The 21643-nt window shown below is 37.1% G+C and overlaps 1 protein-coding gene across 1 annotated transcript; it reads right to left on the reverse strand.

The window, feature by feature from the left end:
* Window positions 1–822: 822 nt before the first annotated feature.
* LOC138332162 (putative leucine-rich repeat-containing protein DDB_G0290503) lies at window positions 823–18855 on the reverse strand. Its single transcript, XM_069280150.1, has 5 exons — window positions 18346–18855; window positions 5939–6073; window positions 4947–5059; window positions 4452–4583; window positions 823–4126 (listed from the first exon to the last, which is right to left on the reverse strand). The coding sequence occupies exons 1-5, from the start codon at window positions 18482–18484 to the stop codon at window positions 2972–2974; spliced, it is 1674 nt and encodes a 557-aa protein (XP_069136251.1). The 5' UTR covers window positions 18485–18855; the 3' UTR covers window positions 823–2971.
* Between the last annotated feature and the right edge of the window lie 2788 nt (window positions 18856–21643).

The raw sequence follows: 21643 nt of genomic DNA on the forward strand, positions 1-21643 counted from the left end.
AGACAAGTGGGGGTAATAATGAATAGAGGTAGTTGGGTGTAATTTTGTTATTTATTTTGTAAAATAGTTGTAGTTTTCTACGGGAACGACGGGAAGTAAGTGGTTCTAGACCGCTTTCCAAATACAGTGAATTTCTGCTAGCATAAGACAGTAGACCAATAATTATTCTAGCAGATTCAAGCTGAAGTTTTTCTATTTTTTTTTTGCGTCACTAAGAGAGCACCCATCCCAAACCTCACAACAGTATTCAAACAGGGGCCGAATATATATGACTTGTAAATTTTTATTAAAGTTTGTTTATTAAGAGTATATTTAAGTTTTCAAAGAACACTTACCTATTTTGATACCTGTTTACATATATTATCAATGTGGATATTCCATTTACAATTAGCTTCCAAAGTTACTCCTAAGTGCTTATGGTTATCTACAAAATCTACACTTACATTATTGAATTTGATATCGATTAGGTGATCATGTTCCGTATTAGAAATAAGTCAGGCTTCCGTCTTTTGGGGGTTAAAAGTTACTAACCATTATATCAAGTATCTCCTGTGGGTGCGGTGCGCGCTAGGAGGGGGTGTTACGAAATATTGAGGACCTTTGTCCCCCGTCCCAATTACGTTTCATCTTCCTACGCCACTAATGATTCTTTGGTGGGGCCAAGAACCGCTGAGATCTCTTGTTCTTTTTAAAACATGACACTGCTTAACAGTTTAATAGCATTATCATTATTCATACAATACAAAAACAATAAAAACAACAAAAAACAATAACAAAAACTTATTATTAATAATAAACATATTTGGTTTTCCTAAAGGAACTTACAGTCTGTCTGCAGTGGTAGGTCTAGTAGATCAGGAACACAAATCCCTTACAAATGAAAAAATGGAGTTTAAAACATTTGACTGTCGACTGAGGGGCTGTGTTGAATGTGATTTCGTGTATTATACTCATTAAAGAACATATGTACAAAAATGAACATGAAAATTGTAAATACTCCTTTATTTGATAAACATCTTCACATATTATGTTACTGTTAGATATGTAATTTTATTTCGCAATATATTTATATTCGCATTAATCCTCAATAAGACAATATCCTAAATAAAACCTTCAGACGGCATCCACATACATGTAGATACAACCATTATCTCCACAGACTTCGAAAACAAAATGAATTCGGGATTGTCTGTATAGTTACCAAAGCGTAATCTAACACTATTTTGAAACTACCACTTAAGCAGAGTTTGTTTTGTGTATATAATTAACAGGACACTGTTCGTAAACTAAACTTTTGCACACAATAAAATTTACCATTTCTGGAAATATAAGACTCATTCCTCGAATGTTGTATTGTATAGTACGTCGACCGTCAAGATGAAAAGAAATGGTGTTGTAATGAACTACTATGTCGAGACGTTTATTTGGTTTACTGTACGAAGTCTATTATTTGTAGATAGATTCGGATACCTGAAGGCCTACCGTTCTCGATGGAGAACTAAAATCCATTATATTTGTTAAAATATTATTACAGTCACATTTTATTTCATCCCACCGCTGCCACCAATTGTAACGTCCCCGTCCGTACCACCGTTTGATGCACCATTGCATACAACAAAGACATAGGATGCTTTTCATCATCCTGGTTATATTTCATTATAAATATGACCATGTTAGATTACTGTATCAAGATGGAATAAAAGGGGTATAATAATATGTGGTATTGGGCATATAGGTACAACAGACGTATAGGTACATTAATATTTAACGAGAACCTTAATTCTGTCTAACTTGCATATATTTAACAATAGAAAAAGTGATCAATAAACTCCAAGGAAAATCACGGCTAATACATGTACCTGGTAAATATTCAACATGGGCCATGAATAGCTACAGAATGACAGATTCGTATACCAATCGAAAACTCCAGTCGTTTTTGTCTGAAGGATAGAAAATTACAGACACACTCCTATAAACGTAATAAAAGATGACAAAAAGTAAAGCTAAAAGAATATCAGGTTTGAGTATCAAAACAATTACAATGCCATACACGCCTTTTCACTTGTATACGTGTAGGGTTTCGCTTTAAGAAAATCCGGACCGTAATAACAATTGTGCTTCTATATACTAACACAATTTTCCATTTAAAATGTGAAACTATTACGATGTGTGATTATTATCGGATATGACCTAATATGGAATCGTTTATACTTTCCTGTGGAAGACATCAGACTAGTAACAAACTGGTACAAAAACCTTTGTGTATGTATTTGAATTTGTGTACATGTCTTATACACTAGTAGTGTTCATAAGTGTGAAAAATATCTAGAGCCATTATACAATATACGGAACTAAAACTGTGTGGTAAATATGTATAGCTATAGTCCTACATTCCTGTCATAATGCTGTTAATCACTCCACCCAGAACAAATCATTGCCATGGAGAATTGAATCCGTGTTTTCATGCAAAATGACTTCAAGGCAATTTATTTGAAACCTTTTTTTAGTAATCTCTTAATGTTTATGAATTCTACTTAGAAAACAGTATTTCAGTCTTGTTAGATGAAGCTGTTATGCAGTGGTCCTTCATGTTGTTGATCCGACTGACATATTTACTACCGAGTTTGATTTGATGACATATATTTCACACTGGTTGGAGTTTTGCTACATGTTTGCAATGCTCCAGCCCCCCTTCTGATTGTTCCGACTATTGCTAGTCAAGTTAATTGACCAATATGTTATGTTTCTATGTCGGAGCAAAAATTGAGAAAGAAACAAATTGTGATAGGAAAGGACAATTTAAACCTGGCAATCGTTTTTTAAGTCACAAATCTAATTTCACAGTATAACCAATCATTTTGTTATATGTGTGAAATGCTTCTTCAGAGTAAATACATGTACACGATGTACATGTATAAGGGCCAGTTTAGAGTCTTACTACGTTCTGCTGGTAGCTCACAAAGGCAAACCTTCAATGAGCAATAGGCGGCAATTTCCCTTCGGTCATTTTCTTCTCCATGTATGACGTCACTTCCTGTATTGCTATGGAGTCACCGTCTATTACCGATGATTGAGGGGTCCTTGGAGAAGAGAAACTTTTATTGACATGTCCATTGACGTTAGTGAAATTTGGTCGTTTAACCTCTGTGTTACTAGAATTCTGTGCAAACGATACCAGTCGATGCTTGTTTTCATCACCTATATCATTGTCTTCCGAACTGTCCGTTACTATAGATATCGGTTTTAATGGACTGCTCTCACGTGACCAGTTCTCCGTCTTTGAATGTAATGTGGGCATGTCCTTGTCTTTAAGAGGATCCGCTACCTTCACATCTATTGATGCTTCGTTGTCTTTTGATCCTGATGACGACATTGTAGATAATTGCCCTTTGGAAAACACTTCACTTGTAGCTTGATGCCGGCAATCCTCTATGCGACGGAGGGAAGGTGGCTTTTGTTTAAGCTCCTCCACAAGTTCAGAAATCTGTGTGTCCTTCCAGTTCAGCTTCTTGCGGATATGCTCTGCTTCTACTCTGAAAGTTGCAATCATGTTTCGCATCAGTCGCAGGTCTGTTGTCGATGTCACAGAACCCGTATTTCCCGTTCCATCACGCAAACTCTCGGCCATCTTCTCCAATTCACGACATATTGATAGCTTGATTTTGTTTTCTTTTTCCACATGTTTACGCATTATCTCCGACAGCGGTTCAGTTTTCGTTAGTGGTTTTTTGAGCATGCTTAAAATGTCACTTCTTTCACTTGAACTGCGGTTTAGCGTCTCGGCATTTTGATCAACTTTATCCATCATTAAACGTATATTAGATTCTAAACTTTTCAACATTGCACCCGGTACCATGTCTTCCTCTGATTCAGATGCCACGTTAATTCGGAGGAAGGTTTGAACCAGTCCGTTCAGTTGGCGAATCTTGGTGTTGACAGCGGAAAACTGTTCTGTAAGTCTCAGAACTGAGTTATTATTTGCTGCATTGAAACGAGATTGCACGCCAAGCTCATGTTTGAATTTCTTCTCGGACTCCTCCACTTCTTTCATTTGAACCCTCATTTCAAGTCTATTCTGTCTTAGTTCTTCTTTGGCTGAAGCTAGATCGTCAGCGGCCCTGCTTAGCTGCAAAAGGAGTAATGCCATTTTTAAAGTATTTCCAACTACAATATTTATATATAATTCAAATACCCACTTGTAATAATAAGAAAAAAATATTTACGTATACATGCCTTATTATGAAGTTTGAAAAGTTTGTTGCCATGGAACACTGTTCATGTAGAGCAGATTCGAGCAGACTGGTCCGTAAGAGAAAGATGAATTGCTTTGCTTACTAAAAGTAATTTACCGATTGAATCTAAAGAACTAATCGATGATGTTTGAAACTCGTGTGCGTTTCAAATATGTAATATGTTAACTTTCAGACTGTATATGGAGAGGATTATCCTACCTGTCGTTTGCACTTCTCTAACTTTGTCCTGAGTTCCCGCTCATGCTCGAACTCTAGTTTACGTGACTCCAATATCTCACTTCTCTCCAATGCCGAATTCACCCAAGCATTTACCAGCATCTTCTCCTTTAGCTGTAAAAGAGAAGAGATGTAATCTGTGTGGGTAGATGTAAATCTGAGACGATGAACATAGGATGAGTACCATGGCAACCAACAGATCGGTAACAGTCCTGATGGTTTCTTAATGTAAAAACCAAATGAAAAAAAAAAGTTTCATAGAGGAGGGGAAATAACGTTTATATAAAAGTAAAATGGAAAGAAAATTGTTTACTGAGAGAGCAGACGGGAAAATGTGGAAGGAAATGGTTTCTTTGATTGGTTCAATGTCGTCTTAACATGTAACAGCAAGTTTGGTTTAGGAATCAAAGATAGAGAAGAAACATGAGACACTCTCACCCTCAACCCCAGTCAACAACTGTATAATGTAGTAGTTACCTTGGTCTCTAGGTACTGGATCAGCTTTGTTTTTATGTCATCACTAACGTGGTTGAAAATGGTGGGGAATTTTCCAAAGAAATCCTCAGATCGTAATAGCTTTGTATCCGTTTCTGTGAACACACATAACAAAGTATTGTAAGTTTATTTTCATATGGTGGACAAAAATATATATTTTACATACATGTATAATCAATCAATTTGAAGAATCGAAGGAGGTGAAGATTTCGTGGATTAATTGGTATTTAATCCTACTTATACCATATCATTGCATGCAGTTTGATACTTTTGATACGAGACCAGTTACAGTTATACACAGATATATTTTCTCTGTTCAAAACGCCAATCTCCACCACGCCATAGTTACACTAGTCATTCATGAGATGTGGCCTTAAGTCTCTTTATCACTAAAAATCACGGTTTACCACCGTTTTGTCAATATTGATAGATATTCCATGACAATAATTTAACGATCAGACATGAATCAGACACGAGGATAGGATTTTGTACAGTTAGTTTTGTAACATAATTACATGGTGGGTATTGTATGACTTTAGACACGTTTTAAGATGTATACAGATAGTAATACCTGATATATATATAGCTAGTGAGGTTAAGTGCTATGCCTATCTATATGTGTCTGACAGGTTATGGCGACATCATCTGATTAACACATGTTACAGATGATTATATAACTAATAACCCAATAAGTAAATAATAATAATTAGGTTATCAGAATCGACCACCATCTTACCACCATAGGGACAAAGATTTACCCAAGACTATGTGTATTATGCATGGCCTATATCGAATGGATTAAGATACAATGTCTATATTTGGAGTAAATTCTTCTAGTGTTTTGTTAGAGGTGTTTGCATCATAACATATGGCCAACTCCTTATATCAATATTACGTCATCATCACGAATTTCACGAATGTGATGAAATCGTCATTAATTTATTTTTTATTCATCGTAATCATCGTTATGTTACCTTCTTCATGCAGGTGATCGGCGAGAAAGGCATGTCCGGTGAGGCTTAATACATGACGTAATTTCCGGTAGGAATCGCACCCTCTCAGTTTTATAGTTTTCAGGAGACGACGATTTCTGTCGTCTCTAGATTTTCCTGTCTGAAACGAAGAAAATGTTTGTGTTACACGCGAGTTCTATAAATTATGATGTGTTTTTGAGTTACAATCATATAAAATGAATGAAATGGTTTTTCCAAGATGGCGGTCACCCAGGATGCTGTTGAAATTCCTAATTCTAGCTTTCACCACCTTGAATGTTTCGTTAGCAGTTTTTTTTATTTATTCCTACGACACTACATTATCTAGGTCTTTTAAGTGGTAGCTATTCGAATAATGTGGATCTGGTGTAGTTTCCATTATGCCGAAGAAGTCTGGAACAGCATATACGATATGTTAGAATCTGAGGGAGATCTCACATCTCTGAACCTATTGTTCCTGATATGAACTCTGGCCAAGGATGGGTTATGAAAGATGACAGGCTAGAACAACACTGGTAATGTATTATCACATCAGCTCATCGCCATTGCTATGGCTTTCGACGAATTTGATACTGATATCTCGATGATTTTGATAATTTGGACTACCAGCTACTAGACATGCCGTGTCTCTTCAGTGGATGGAGCAGTGAGGCGAGAAAGCACGCACAATGATAATGGTTATCATTAAGAACCAGTGAAAGAAATATGTGACACTGTAGTAACCATCTAACATTTTGCTTATGCTATGCATAGGAAATAAACAATGAATATTCTCATTTTCAAAAACACAAACGTTCTGGAAATTGATATAAACAGAAACACAGGCTTAGGTTACATTTGTTACTCTATCAGGTGTTGTGCTGTAATACTTATTTTGAGACGCTGGTCAGCGTCAGCGGTTTGGAGTTCGAAAAATAGCATATACCCATTATACGCACCTGGTGATGTTTTGTAAACCTAATGAAGGTATAACAATAATTATCTTTTGCATTTCTATATATTTGTGTTTTTGTTAGTGTTTTTATTGATTTATTGATTGATAAGAGATAAAAAAAACTGATTACGAATAATGATTTGTTGTTGGGAAACATTTTTGCTGCGTGAAGACAAAAATGAAAAATTTGCTGAAAAATTACCATTTTTGAGTTTAAAATCTTTTTTCTTTCATTTCCTACGTACAAATCGCTACACATATTAGATTATTTGGTCCTGATATGTACTTGTTGTTCTGTTGTGGTCATTTTGATACCTCATTTGTCTACTTCAGTTGAAAAATGTCAATGTTATGAATATTTTTCATTTTTAGTGAAATTCGTGATGGCGGCTATCTTGATGACGTCATAACCGGAACTTATATAATGCTAACATTGTTTTTTTGTTGTTGTTTTTGTTTAAACTGAATTATAAGTGGACAAAAAACTAATTAGAAATAATATTTTGCTGTTGGAAAACATGTTTGCTGAATCAGGTAAAATATGAAAATTTACTAAAAAATTACCATTTTTGAGCTTAAAATCCTATTTTTTCACTTCCTGCGTGAAAATCACAACATAAATTTAATAATTTGGTCCTGATATGTTTCTATTGTTCTATTGTGATCATTTTGATACGTATACCTCATTTGTCTACTTCGGTTGAAAAATGTCAATGTTATGACTATTTTTCATTTTTTTAGTGAAATTCGAGATGGCGGCCATTTTGATGACGTCATAACCGGAAGTTCATCCCAACTTATGCAATGTTAACATTTTGATTTGTGATCAGTGGGCCATAAGGGTTAAGAAAAATATTGGTTCGAAGGTTTCGGGGGGGGGGGGGGGTGCATGTGGGACCCTTCTAGTCCATGGCCTATATATAGCGGTGGTCGAGTGGTTAAGATGCCCCGACATATTACCAAGCGCAAGCCCTCTGATCGATTCCGATGTGGAACATTTGCCAGGTACTGACCGCTGGTCGATGTTTTTTTCCTAGGTACTCCGGCTTTCCTCCACTAACAAACCTATCATGTCCTTTAATGACTCAGGCTGTTAATAGAACATTAAACTAATAAAACCAAACACATGTGTTTTAAGTGTACAGCCAGTATACACAATGTCCATAAATAAGGCAACATACTTCAAAGTATTAAGACAATATAGGCAAACCATTAATTTATTCATATTATATGCATCTAGGTCATTGAAGTTCAGGGCCAAGGTGATGTTTGTTGGTTCTGGGTAGCTATATAGGAATGCCAGGAGATGAAGTTACTGTTTACCTATAGATATAAACTACCGCCGTGCTGATTGATTGCCTACTTACCAACAAGTACATAAACTCGTAAACACTTATCGGTACGAGGTGTATATCATAAGATGTTGTAAACCATTAACGCTTTAGATAAAACCGCGATAGGTCACAGGGACTAGAGGTATTCTAGTAATGTCAAAGAGGCACGCGCTAAATATGGAATGGAAACAAGGACATCATTTCTCAGTGAATGGAAACAAAGACATCATTTCTCAGTGAATGGAAACCAAAGACATCATTTCTCAGGGAATGGAAACAAAGACATCATTTCTCAGTGAATGGAAACAAGGACATCATTTCTCAGTGAATGGAAACAAGGACATCATTTCTCAGTAATCAGTGAATGAAAACAAGGACATCATTTCTCAGTGAATGGAAACAAGGACATCATTTCTCAGTGAATGGAAACAAGGACATCATTTCTCAGTGAATGGAAACAAAGACATCATTTCTCAGTGAATGGAAACAAGGACATCATTTCTCAGTGAATGGAAACAAGGACATCATTTCTCAGTGAATGGAAACAAGGACATCATTTCTCAGTGAATGGAAACAAGGACATCATTTCTCAGTGAATGGAAACAAAGACATCATTTCTCAGTGAATGGAAACAAGACATCATTTCTCAGTGAATGGAAATCAAGGACATCATTTCTCAGTGAATGGAAACAAGGACATCATTTCTCAGTGAATGGAAACAAGGACATCATTTCTCAGTGAATGGAAACAAGGACATCATTTCTCAGTGAATGGAAACAAAGACATCATTTCTCAGTGAATGGAAACAAGGACATCATTTCTCAGTGAATGGAAACCAAGGACATCATTTCTCAGTGAATGGAAACAAGGACATCATTTCTCAGTGAATGGAAACAAGGACATCATTTCTCAGTGAATGGAAACAAGGACATCATTTCTCAGTGAATGGAAACAAGGACATCATTTCTCAGTGAATGGAAACAAGGACATCATTTCTCAGTGAATGGAAACCAAGGACATCATTTCTCAGTGAATGGAAACAAGGACATCATTTTTCAGTGAATGGAAACAAAGACATCATTTCTCAGTGAATGGAAACAAAGACATCATTTCTCAGTGAATGGAAACAAGGACATCATTTCTCAGTGAATGCAAACAAAGACATCATTTCTCAGTGAATGGAAACAAGGACATCATTTCTCAGTGAATGGAAACAAGGACATCATTTCTCAGTGAATGGAAACAAGGCATCATTTCTCAGTGAATGGAAACAAGGACATCATTTCTCAGTGAATGGAAACAAGGACATCATTTCTCAGTGAATGGAAACCAAAGACATCATTTCTCAGTGAATGGAAACAAGGACATCATTTCTCAGTGAATGGAAACAAGGACATCATTTCTCAGTGAATGGAAACAAGGACATCATTTCTCAGTGAATGGAAACAAGGACATCATTTCTCAGTGAATGGAAACAAAGACATCATTTCTCAGTGAATGGAAACAAGGACATCATTTCTCAGTGAATGGAAACAAAGACATCATTTCTCAGTGAATGGAAACAAGGACATCATTTCTCAGTGAATGGAAACAAGGACATCATTTCTCAGTGAATGGAAACAAGGACATCATTTCTCAGTGAATGGAAACAAGGACATCATTTCTCAGTGAATGGAAACAAGGACATCATTTCTCAGTGAATGGAAACAAGGACATCATTTCTCAGTGAATGGAAACAAGGACATCATTTCTCAGTGAATGGAAACAAAGACATCATTTCTCAGTGAATGGAAACAAGACATCATTTCTCAGTGAATGGAAACAAAGACATCATTTCTCAGTGAATGGAAACAAGGACATCATTTCTCAGTGAATGGAAACAAGGACATCATTTCTCAGTGAATGGAAACAAGGACATCATTTCTCAGTGAATGGAAACAAGGACATCATTTCTCAGTGAATGGAAACAAGGACATCATTTCTCAGTGAATGGAAACAAGGACATCATTTCTCAGTGAATGGAAACAAGGACATCATTTCTCAGTGAATGGAAACAAGGACATCATTTCTCAGTGAATGGAAACAAAGACATCATTTCTCAGTGAATGGAAACAAGGACATCATTTCTCAGTGAATGGAAACAAGGACATCATTTCTCAAGGACATCATTTCTCAGTGAATGGAAACAAGGACATCATTTCTCAGTGAATGGAAACAAGGACAATACATTCATTTCTCAGTGAATGGAAACAAGGACATCATTTCTCAGTGAATGGAAACAAGGACATCATTTCTCAGTGAATGGAAACAAGGACATCATTTCTCAGTGAATGGAAACAAGGACACATCATTTCTCAGTGATGGCGGCAAGGCCACGTTGTTTAACATATTAGCGTTGTTTAACATATTAGCGTTGTTTAACATGTTAGCGTCTTCACTACGTTAATTGCCTTGTAACATTGTGTTCAAGTAATATTGATGTACAGTATGTTGGTTTTTACAAGCCATATTTCAGATGATCGGTGTAGCCAAGGGCGTCCATGGTGGAGTTGCACGAATGTTGTCAGTGGAGGATGACGATACTTGTAGATGACACTAACCGTCTATCATATATTTAGTGTATTTATCAAATAATCACTTAACGTTTAAGCATTTAAAAGTTACCCTTAACATGTAACACGTTATACTTTAAGTAATACAGGGGCGTAGGAAGCGGGGGGGCAGGGGGGGGGCAACTGCCCCCCCGTTCCCCAGGACGGGGGGGCAAACACATGTCTTTTTGCCCCCCCCCCCCCATTTTCGCCGACTGAAATTTTCTAAAAAAAGCTTATTTGAAAGAAAAAAGGGTCCTCCTGCACATTTTTCGTACTTCATTCTAGAAAATTTTTCCGCTGCGCGGCGCATTTCCTAAAAGGTTCAAGCACATAATGTCAAACCTTAAATTGTAAAAATTCAATACACACAAACTAGACTAAAAATGTCCATCAAGGGATTCTATGTACTATTTAAAAAATGTCTCTTAAAAGATCAATTTGTTTATATGTCTTAGCGAGACAATTAATTCATTTTTTTCTGTTACACAATGTACCGATGGTGTGAAGCCGGTATATTCAGATCGAGTAGGGTTCCATAATGTTATGACGACACAATTATCATTTCTAAATGCAGGTAGCTTTAAATCGAAAAATTACCATGTTAAGAACGCTTTATAATCATTAAACTTTATCGTAAAACTCATCTCAGCCATTCTAAATCGTAATTTTTTTTCCAGGGGAAGACCCCCCGGACCCCCTTAACACCAAATTCTCGCGCCTTTGGGCGCTTGCAAATTCATCAAAATGCATCGAAAAACTCATCTTAGCTATTCTAAATTGTAATTTTTTCCCGGGGGAGACCCCCGGACCCCCCAAACACCAAATTTCTCGTGCTTTCGGGCGATCGCAAAATCATCAAAATACATAAAACTCATCCCGGGGGTCACCCTCAGACCCCTAATAAAACACCAAAATCTTGCGCCTTCGACGCTCACACGCTAATTTGGCCAATTTGCGTATTCGTTAATTTCCTTTTATCGACCCCACTGTCTATAAATGTGTACAAGGATTAAATTTAGTGATATATGAAAAATGTACATAAAGCATATATTATATGGTTTGGGAGTTGAATTAATCTCCTCCTGTAGGTGTGGTGGGGGGGGGGGGGGTGTTACAAAATATTGAGGACCTTTGCCCCCCATGACGTTTCATCTTCCTACGCCACTGTAATATGTTACGTATTTCTAACAAGAGCATTGATTATTGGGTTCCTGCAACTGAGAAATCGAAACATGGCGCTTTGTACGAATGTTCATCCCATAAACCTGGGTGACACCATTGACCAACTGTGCAATTGTTGAGTTTGACGTGCCGACTTCCTGTGGGCGGATAGTGTACAAAACCACTGTAACTCCCAAATAGATATGTTTCTATATTGTACATATCTCATCATAAAGTTAATCACGCCCATTACGTTACATGCTCAATCGCTTCCTTGTACGGCACAAAATTCAAGACGCCTATTATCTCATCTTTATTTTCTACCAAATATAATGTGCTCTAATGATTTGTTTGTACACATTCGTTCAAACAGCTTGGTTTTGATTGATACCTGTTATAAGTAACATTTGAGTTCCCGTGTAGTTGTACTGACAGTGGCTAATAGACATTTCTAACGTCGATCAGACATGGACTCCGAGACCAACTTCGACTGTTTTCAGGGGTCATCTCAAAATTTTAATGTAAAATTTTTGCTCGGACGTCGCCGAGGACATCCCAGCTCTGTATAATTTGTCGTTGTTACAATAACAAAATGTTTACTGGTCAAACGGATACTGCATAAGGCACAAAATGTAATTGTCATGGGTTCGATCCTCACTAATGCTTTTATTTTTTACTTCTTTTAATTATTTTTTTATTTTTCTTTCTTTTTGTAATACGCATCAGCCACAGTCACCATACTGCTTAAATGGCAAATAAAATATTATTATTACCTTGATTAAGCATTTTATTTTATCTCTTAAAAAGTTTTAATTTTGCTTCAGCTATTAACCATATTTTATAACAATAACACCGTCTCACTATCAATAATCTCTACAAATTTAAACAAGAGGCCCAGAGGGCCTGTATCGCTCACCTGGTTTTTTGTTAGTAATTATCACAAGAATCTGAGACAATTAGAAAAATAAGCAAAATTGACTCCCAAAGTTTAATTTTGAATCACAACCATACAATGATGCTATTGATACCATACAAATATGCTATCCAATACATAGGTTCAGAGACAAAGTAATTTATATGAAAATAGTAGCCTAATTGACCTTTTTGACCTCGCATCTATTGCCGTTTAAGGCCCCGGGGGTCAGCCCTATCATTTGTACAATTTCAAATCCCAATCCTATAAGGATGCTACCATTGCATTATAAGTGCTCTTCCATTCTTAGTTGCAGAGAAGAAGTCGTTTATATGGAAATAGCTAAATTGACCCCTTTTGACCCCATCCTTCAGGCTCCCGGGGGGGGTCAGCCCCATCATTTGCAAAATTTTGAATCCAAACCCTATAAGGATGTAACCATTGCATTATGAGTGCATTCCCATGTTAAGTTGCAGAGAAAAAGTCATTTATATGGAAATTGACCACTTTTGACCCCGCCCCTCAGGCCCCCAGGGGTCAGCCCTATCATTTGCTCAATTTGGAATCCCCAGCCTACAAGGATGCTACCATTGCATTATGGGTGCTATACCATGCTTAGTTGCAGAGAAGAAGTCATTTATATGGAAATAGCCAAATTGTCCCCGCCCTCAGGCCTCCCGGGGGTCAGCCCTATCATTTGCACAATTTTGAATCCCCACACTATAAGGATGCTACCATTGCGTAATGGGTGCTATACCATGCTTAGTTGCAGAGAAGAAGTCATTTATATGGAAATAGCCAAATTGACCCCTTTTGACCCCGCCCCTCAGGCCCCGGGGGGTCAGCCCTATCATTTGCACAATTTTGAATCCCCACCCTATAAGAATGCTACCATTGCATTATGGGTGCTATACCATACTTAGTTTCGGAGAAGAAGTCGTTTATATGGAAATAGCCAAATTGGCCCCTTTTGACCCCGCCCCTCAGGCCCCCGGGGGGTCAGCCCCATTATTTGTACAATTTTGAATCCCCACCCTATAAGGATGATATCATTGCATTATGGGTGCTATATATCCTATGCTTGGTTTCAGAGAAGAAGTTGTTTATATGGAAATAGCCAAATTGACCCCTTTTGACCCCGCCCCTCAGCCCCCCCGGGAGTCAGCCCCATCATTTGTACAATTTTGAATCCCCACCCTATAACGATACTACAATTGCATTATGAGTGCTATCTCATGCTTAGTTTCAGAGAAGAAGTCGTTTATATGGAAATAGCCAAATTGACCCCATTTGACCCCGCCCCTCAGGCCCCCGGGGGGTCAGCCCCATCATTTGTACAATTTTGAATCCCCACCCTATAAGGGTGCTACCATTGCATTATGGGTGCTATCCCATGCTTGGTTTCAGAGAAGAAGTCGTTTATATGGAAATAGCCAAATTGACCCCTTTTGGCCCCGCCCCTCAGGCCCCCGGGGGGTCAGCCCCATCATTTGTACAATTTTCAGTAAGTAAGTCCTTTGGACCAGGTGAGCTAAAAAAAGAAGTATTCCTTATGCTTATAATATTGTAGCTGTAATTAAAAATGCACCCATTTGTCCAACAAATAATCTATTCACATTCCTCATAATCTTGGTCATCCCTGCATCAAGTCATTGTCAGCTTCTATAACAGCCTATTCAATCGGATTCCATTTTCTTTTCATGAAGTGTTCCGATTGCAGAGAGTGACGTTTGCATTAATTCCACCAACAGTATCAATTTTCTCGCTGTACTATCCTTATGCACTCAAATGTTTATTACATTTGTATGAAAAAAATGGTTAATGGAGTCAATGCCATTGGACACATTTACCATAAATATTTGGATTGGGGATGAGTTTTCAACGTTTCTTTCTTTTTAAAAAGCGCTATTTGATTTGGTTTATTGTTTTCCCTGTTTCTTTCGGTTTTACTTCTTCCATCATATGCTTACTTTTTATGCCACGTTTTGGAGTTGTACAGTCTTAAAACCATGTCTGCACGATATATGAACTTTATTTTAAATCGATTGCGAAAAAAAATTATACAACTTATGCAAATCACTTTCGATGGCCCGGATGAAAGAGCGTGAGGGGTCTTAGAGTGGAAAGAAACCAGAGTGCTCGGAGAAAACCCAATTGATCGGGTAGGCGACATCTGAGCTTCTCGCACGATATACGCACGATGTCTGGATCGAATTGAACATTAAGGAATAGACATTTTGTTTCACGTAGCACTAAGTTGCCATAAGAGCTCAAGTTCCCGCGACCTCTCGGATTGGCCAATCATAAAGGTAAAATGAAATATCGTCCAGAGCTAACATAATCTTTTTGTATATGTATAGTCATTCCTCCGTAACAGCATAGGTATGATGTTTCATATGATAGTATATCCAGCTAAAGAATATGCATCTCCCGGAATAGTTTGTGTACACGATTAAATGTACTATAGTGTAAGAGAAAGGCACAAAGACATGTTAATAATACATTGTTATGTATTGTGAGATGACCCCTCAAACCGTCGAAGTCGTACTCAGAGTCTGTGTCTCTGTCAGTTGTACTGACAGTATATAATGGACTGGTACTCAACTTCGCTAGTCAAGGGTATTCAGTACGATACTGAAACCCTTGGCAGATCTCACGTCAGCTGAAGTTCCCTCACTGTGCCACATTCTGGTTAATGTAATAAGCAACCAATGAAAAAGCTCGTATCATTGTTGCATTGATTGAAAAAAATGGCAGCACCCTTTGTTATGCACATGCTGTTTGCGACAGATTCATAATACCAAAAATTAACATACATGTATTTGTGAGTCATTTGTTAATTAGTTCGGACAAAAGTTTTTGTCTTTCAGTGTCCTATCTTGTCACGAGATCACAGTTTAAATTTGCATAATTTGTTTGACTTTGTGAAACAGAAACCACGCACATATTTACTTTTCCAAAATGTTTGGAGAAAATCGTATGCAAGTACTGCATTGATTAAGCAGATCATATAAACATTTAATAATTGACTTAATAGTAAATATGACTTCGCTAGGAGCTGTTGTTGACAAGCATGGTATGCCTCAATATACAAACGCAGGTTCGATCACATCCGTTTAATTTTGATTGGTCGACTGAACCTATCCGTATCCAGTCAGAGTTTGAAAGCAGAAGCTTAGATCAGCCAAGCGTTTCATGACGAGTATCGAACTGAATACCCTTGGCTAGCGAATGTTTCAGGGACAGTATCGAACTAAATACCCTTGGCTAGCGAATGTTTCAGGGATAATATCGAACTAAACACCCTTGGCTAACGAAATTTCAGGGGGGAGTATCGAACTAAATACTCTTGGCTAGCGGATGTTTCAGGGGGAGTATCGAACTGAATACCCTTGGCTAGCGAGTGAAATTTCAGGGGGAGTATCGAACTAAATACCCTTGGCTAGCGGATGTTTCAGGGGGAGTATCGAACTGAATACCCTTGGCTAGCGAGTGTTCCAGGGGGAGTGTCGAACTGAATACCCTTGGCTAGCGAATGTTTCAGGGAGTATCGAACAGTATCGAACTAAATACCCTTGGCTAGCGAATGTTTCAGGGAGAGTATCGAACTAAATACCCTTGGCTAGCGAATGTTTCAGGGAGGGTATCGAACTAAATACCTGAGCTAGCGAATGTTTCAGGGAAAGTATAGAACTAAATACCCTTGGCTAACGAAATTTCAGGGGGAGTATCGAACTTAATATCCTTGGCTAGCGAATGTTTCAGTGGGGGTATCGAACTAAATACCCTTGGCTAGAGAAGTTGACTAGTACATGTACTTTGCACTGATACTGTAACATTTGCCACCGTCGCCGTGTTTTCGACTATTTCCGTGTCAGATAATCTAAGCCCCTGTGATTTATTTACTATAAAATACGTGTATGTCTATCATTTTGATACATCGATGTCTACCTTGATAACTATTTGTTTACAGAATGTCACAGTACACAATGGCTAGACATTCGTTGACAGACGGTTCTGTGATGTATGTAATATGTGACCCCGGTACGTCGTTACATTGTTTAATGTATCATAAATGTCTGGTTACAACTTGGAGGGTAAAAATAAACATACACCCAGGAACCCTATGGAAATGAATGAATGAATGAATGAATGAAGCGATGGAAGGATGGATGGATGGATGGATGATGGATGGATGGATGGAATGATGGAATGAATGAATAAATGAATGACGAAAAGAAAATATTGCCATTCTCGAATGATCGTTAATTATATATACATGCATTATATATAATTATAAGAGATTTGATCTATTATAATGACTGTAAATGTTTTCCATCCATAATAATTATCTTTCTGTATACTGTATATTTTTGATTGACTTCGGGCTTCGCCCTCGGTTCATATTTGATTATATCAGGTTGATATAACTTCATATTTACACCACACAATTTTCAAAATTAACAAATGCATTTAGATTTCACGGTAGATGAGTGGCTAAGGGCCCGGATGGGCGAGTTGTCTATCAATAAGGCACTATTAAATCACGGGAGTGTTTGGTTAATCTGTCTAGGTCAATAAAGCAATGAAAAATATATTTAAATAACCTCTCATGAGACAGATGAAAGGGATCATATGTTAGGTGTTTTTTTCTCTGTCGTCGGATAAGTAATCGATTGTTCTCGTTGGTTGGTAAGCTTAAGGTATACCGGTTATATTTACACCTTTGGTAGTGCCAGACCATCTAAGATTGATTAGATTTTGGGTACATAATAAGTAAGTGTTGCATTATAATTCATAGACGAGAATTTTGTATTTTGCATGCATCCTTCAAACATTCGTTTAAGAAATACAGTAATAAGTATCTAAGTCATACTTTTCCTTGTGGATATGGTTTCTTCGTTCCGGTTTAGATCAATAATGTTTCTCACTTTGTCCGATTTAAACGAGTCTCCAGTAGGATTGTCGGAAGGAAATGACATTCTTTACAAGGTTGTTTGCTGTTGTTTGTTGTTTGAGTATTCAAAAAGGGTTCTATGTGTTCAAAACACTTGTTCGTTGATAGTTTAAAAGTGACAAAAACGGAAAAAGGACAATCAAAATTTTTTATAATGACAAACTTGATAGCAACATCATAAATCACAGTATTATTATTAATGGGGGTATGGTATTTCAATGAAAGAAGCATTTTTTTCGCTATTCTTCGTTCTGTCCATGCAATATTTCAAAATAGGTTTCTTTGGAACAATAATTTCTAATCTATACATTACGATATGTGTTACATGTACATAAAGGTTTTTTTTTGGATTTAAATAACAATTGCAAAATGTAACAATTATTAAGATTTTTCACAAGTAACTCAGTAAAGACACTGTCCGCTTCCTACCGAGGGCCCATTCTCATTCCTCTTTTATAAATAAAAATATAAGAAATTATCCTCATTTTTAAAATACTTGCCTTAATATCCGTAACCATGGTGACGGGCAGTACATTGTAGGTCTGTAATAAATCGTAAAATTCAGGGGTCAGGACGATATTCCGGACTAATAATTCACTGTTTCTGTCAATAATATCCTTCTCCTTTTCATCCATTTTAGTCTCTCCCAGCGATCCCTATTCCGTTAGATCCCGACAAAGATGTTTTACTGATCCACCATTTCTGTCTATAGTTACCACACCCGCAACTAACTCAAACGAAGGAAAACTCTATTTAATTACTGATATGATATACCATCACTTTTGTCACGGCGCACAACAGGTTCGTTTCACTTTTAGTTTCCTCTGTATTATTCTACCAGGTTATCTTTTGAATTGTTGAATGCTGTGGTCAGATTTCATTTCTCCCCATGTCATTAAAAGTTTTAGTCTTAAAATCCGGCTAGACGTAAATGGTTGACATTTACCATTCATCAAATGATTTGTCGTAGACGTTTAAAGTTTCGGTGATTAATGTCCAAACTCGCCCAGAGGACATCTGTCTCCAATTGCCATTATCAAAAAGAAAGCTGTATAGATATCCGCGTATTGGTACTAATGTGTCTTGAGTTTTGTACCACCATTAGTTATTTCAGTCTGGGGAAAACTTCTGTCTTTGTACACCATTAGAGCGTATATAATGTTCATAACCGACGGACATTCCATAGTTATTTCGGTCTGCTGGAAATCTTCTGTCTTTGTGTACACCATTACGTTATTTCTGTCTGGGAAAACGTCTGTCTTTGTTGTACCATTAGTTAATTTACTGTCTGGGAAAAAGCTTCTGTCTTTGTACATCCAATTGTTGTTATTTTCTGTCTGGGAAAACTTCTGTCTTTTGTACACCATTTAGTTATTTCTGTCTGGGAAAAATCTTCTGTCTTTGTACACCATTAGTTATTTCTGTCTGGGGAAATCACTTCTTGTCTTTGTGTGTACCACATTAGTTATTTCTGTCTGGGAAAATCTTCTGTTCTTTGTACGCCATTAGTTATTTCTGTCTGGGAAAACTTCTGTTTTTGTGTACAGTAGTTATTTTCTGTCTGGGAAAACTTCTGTCTTTGTACACCATTAGTTATTTCTGTCTTGGAAAGCTTCTTGTGTCTTTTGTACAGCATTAGTTATTTTCTGTCTGGGAAGGAAAATGCTTCTGTCTTTGTGTACCATTAGTTATTTCTGTCTGGGAATGCTTCTGTCTTTGTACGTACCATTTGTTATTTCTGTCTGGAAACTTCTGTCCTTTGTACACCATTAGTTATTTCTGTCTGGGAAAATCTTCTGTCTTTTGTACAGCATTAGTTATTTCTGTATGGGAAATCCTCTTCTGTCTTTGTTACACCATTAGTTATTTCTGTCTGGGAAAAACTTCTGTCTTTGTGTACCATTAGTTATTTCTGTCTGGGATAAAACTTCTGTTTTGTGGGCATTTGTTATTTGTCTGGGTAAAGCTTCTGTTTTGTACACCATTAGTTATTTCTGTCTGGGAATAGCTTCTGTCTTTGTACGCCATTAGTCTTATTTCTGTCTTGGGAAAAATCTTCTGTATTTGTTGTACCATTAGTTATTTCTGTCTGGGAAAACTGCTGTCTTTGCTACACCATTAGTTATTTCTGTCTGGGAAAACTTCTGTCTTTGTACACCATTAGTTATTTCTGTCTGGGAAAACTTCTGTCTTGTGTACCATTAGTTATTTCTTGTCTGGGAAAAACTTCTGTCTTTGTGTCCCACCATTAGTTTTATTTCTGTCTGGGAAAGCTTCTGTCTTTGTACACCATTAGTTATTTCTGTCTGGGAAAACTTCTGTCTTTGTACACCATTAGTTATTTCTGTCTGGGAAAACTTCTGTCTTTGTACACCATTAGTTATTTCTGTCTGGGAAAAACTTCTGTCTTTGTACACCATTAGTTATTTCTGTCTGGGAAAGCTTCTGTCTTTTGTGTACACCATTAGTTATTTCTGTCTGGGAAAACTTCTGTCTTTGTAACACCATTAGTTATTTCTGTCTGGGGAAAACTTCTGTCTTTGTACACCATTAGTTATTTTCTGTCTGGGAAAACTTCTGTCTTTGTGTACCATTAGTTATTTCTGTCTGGGAAAACTTCTGTTCTTGTGTACACCATTAGTTATTTCTGTCTGGGATAACTTCTGTCTTTTGTACACCATTAGTTATTTCTGTCTGGGAAAACTTCTGTCTTTGTGTACCATTAGTTATTTCTTCTGGGAATGCTTCTGTCTTTGTACACCATTAGTTATTTCTGTCTGGGAAAACTTCTGTCTTTTGTACCATTAGTTATTTCTGTCTGGGAAAACTTCTGTCTTTGTACACCATTAGTTATTTCTGTCTGGGAAAACTTCTGTCTTTGTACACCATTAGTTATTTCTGTCTGGGAAAACTTCTGTCTTTGTGTACCATTAGTTATTTCTGTCTGGGAAAACTTCTGTCTTTGTACACCATTAGTTATTTCTGTCTGGGAAAACTTCTGTCTTTGTACACCATTAGTTATTTCTGTCTGGGAAAACTTCTGTCTTTGATACACCATTAGTTATTTCTGTCTGGGAAAGCTTCTGTCTTTGTACACCATTAGTTATTTCTGTCTGGGAAAGCTTCTGTCTTTGTGTACCATTAGTTATTTCTGTCTGGGAAAACGTCTGTCTTTGTACACCATTAGTTATTTCTGTCTGGGAAAGCTTCTGTCTTTGTACACCATTAGTTATTTCTGTCTGGGAAAGCTTCTGTCTTTGTGTACCATTAGTTATTTCTGTCTGGGAAAACTTCTGTCTTTGTGTACCATTAGTTATTTCTGTCTGGGAAAACTTCTGTCTTTGTACACCATTAGTTATTTCTGTCTGGGAAAGCTTCTGTCTTTGTGTACACCATTAGTTATTTCTGTCTGGGAAAACTTCTGTCTTTGTACACCATTAGTTATTTCTGTCTGGGAAAACTTCTGTCTTTGTACACCATTAGTTATTTCTGTCTGGGAAAACTTCTGTCTTTGTACACCATTAGTTATTTCTGTCTGGGAAAACTTCTGTCTTTTGTACACCATTAGTTATTTCTGTCTGGGAAAACTTCTGTCTTTGTACACCATTAGTTATTTCTGTCTGGGAAAACTTCTGTCTTTTGTACACCATTAGTTATTTCTGTCTGGGAAAACTTCTGTCTTTTGTACACCATTAGTTATTTCTGTCTGGGAAAAACTTCTGTCTTTGTGTACCATTAGTTATTTCTGTCTGGGAAAACTTCTGTCTTTGTACACCATTAGTTATTTCTGTCTG

Source organism: Argopecten irradians, chromosome 9, assembly GCF_041381155.1.
Source record: "Argopecten irradians isolate NY chromosome 9, Ai_NY, whole genome shotgun sequence".
Lineage (NCBI taxonomy): Eukaryota > Metazoa > Mollusca > Bivalvia > Pectinida > Pectinidae > Argopecten > Argopecten irradians.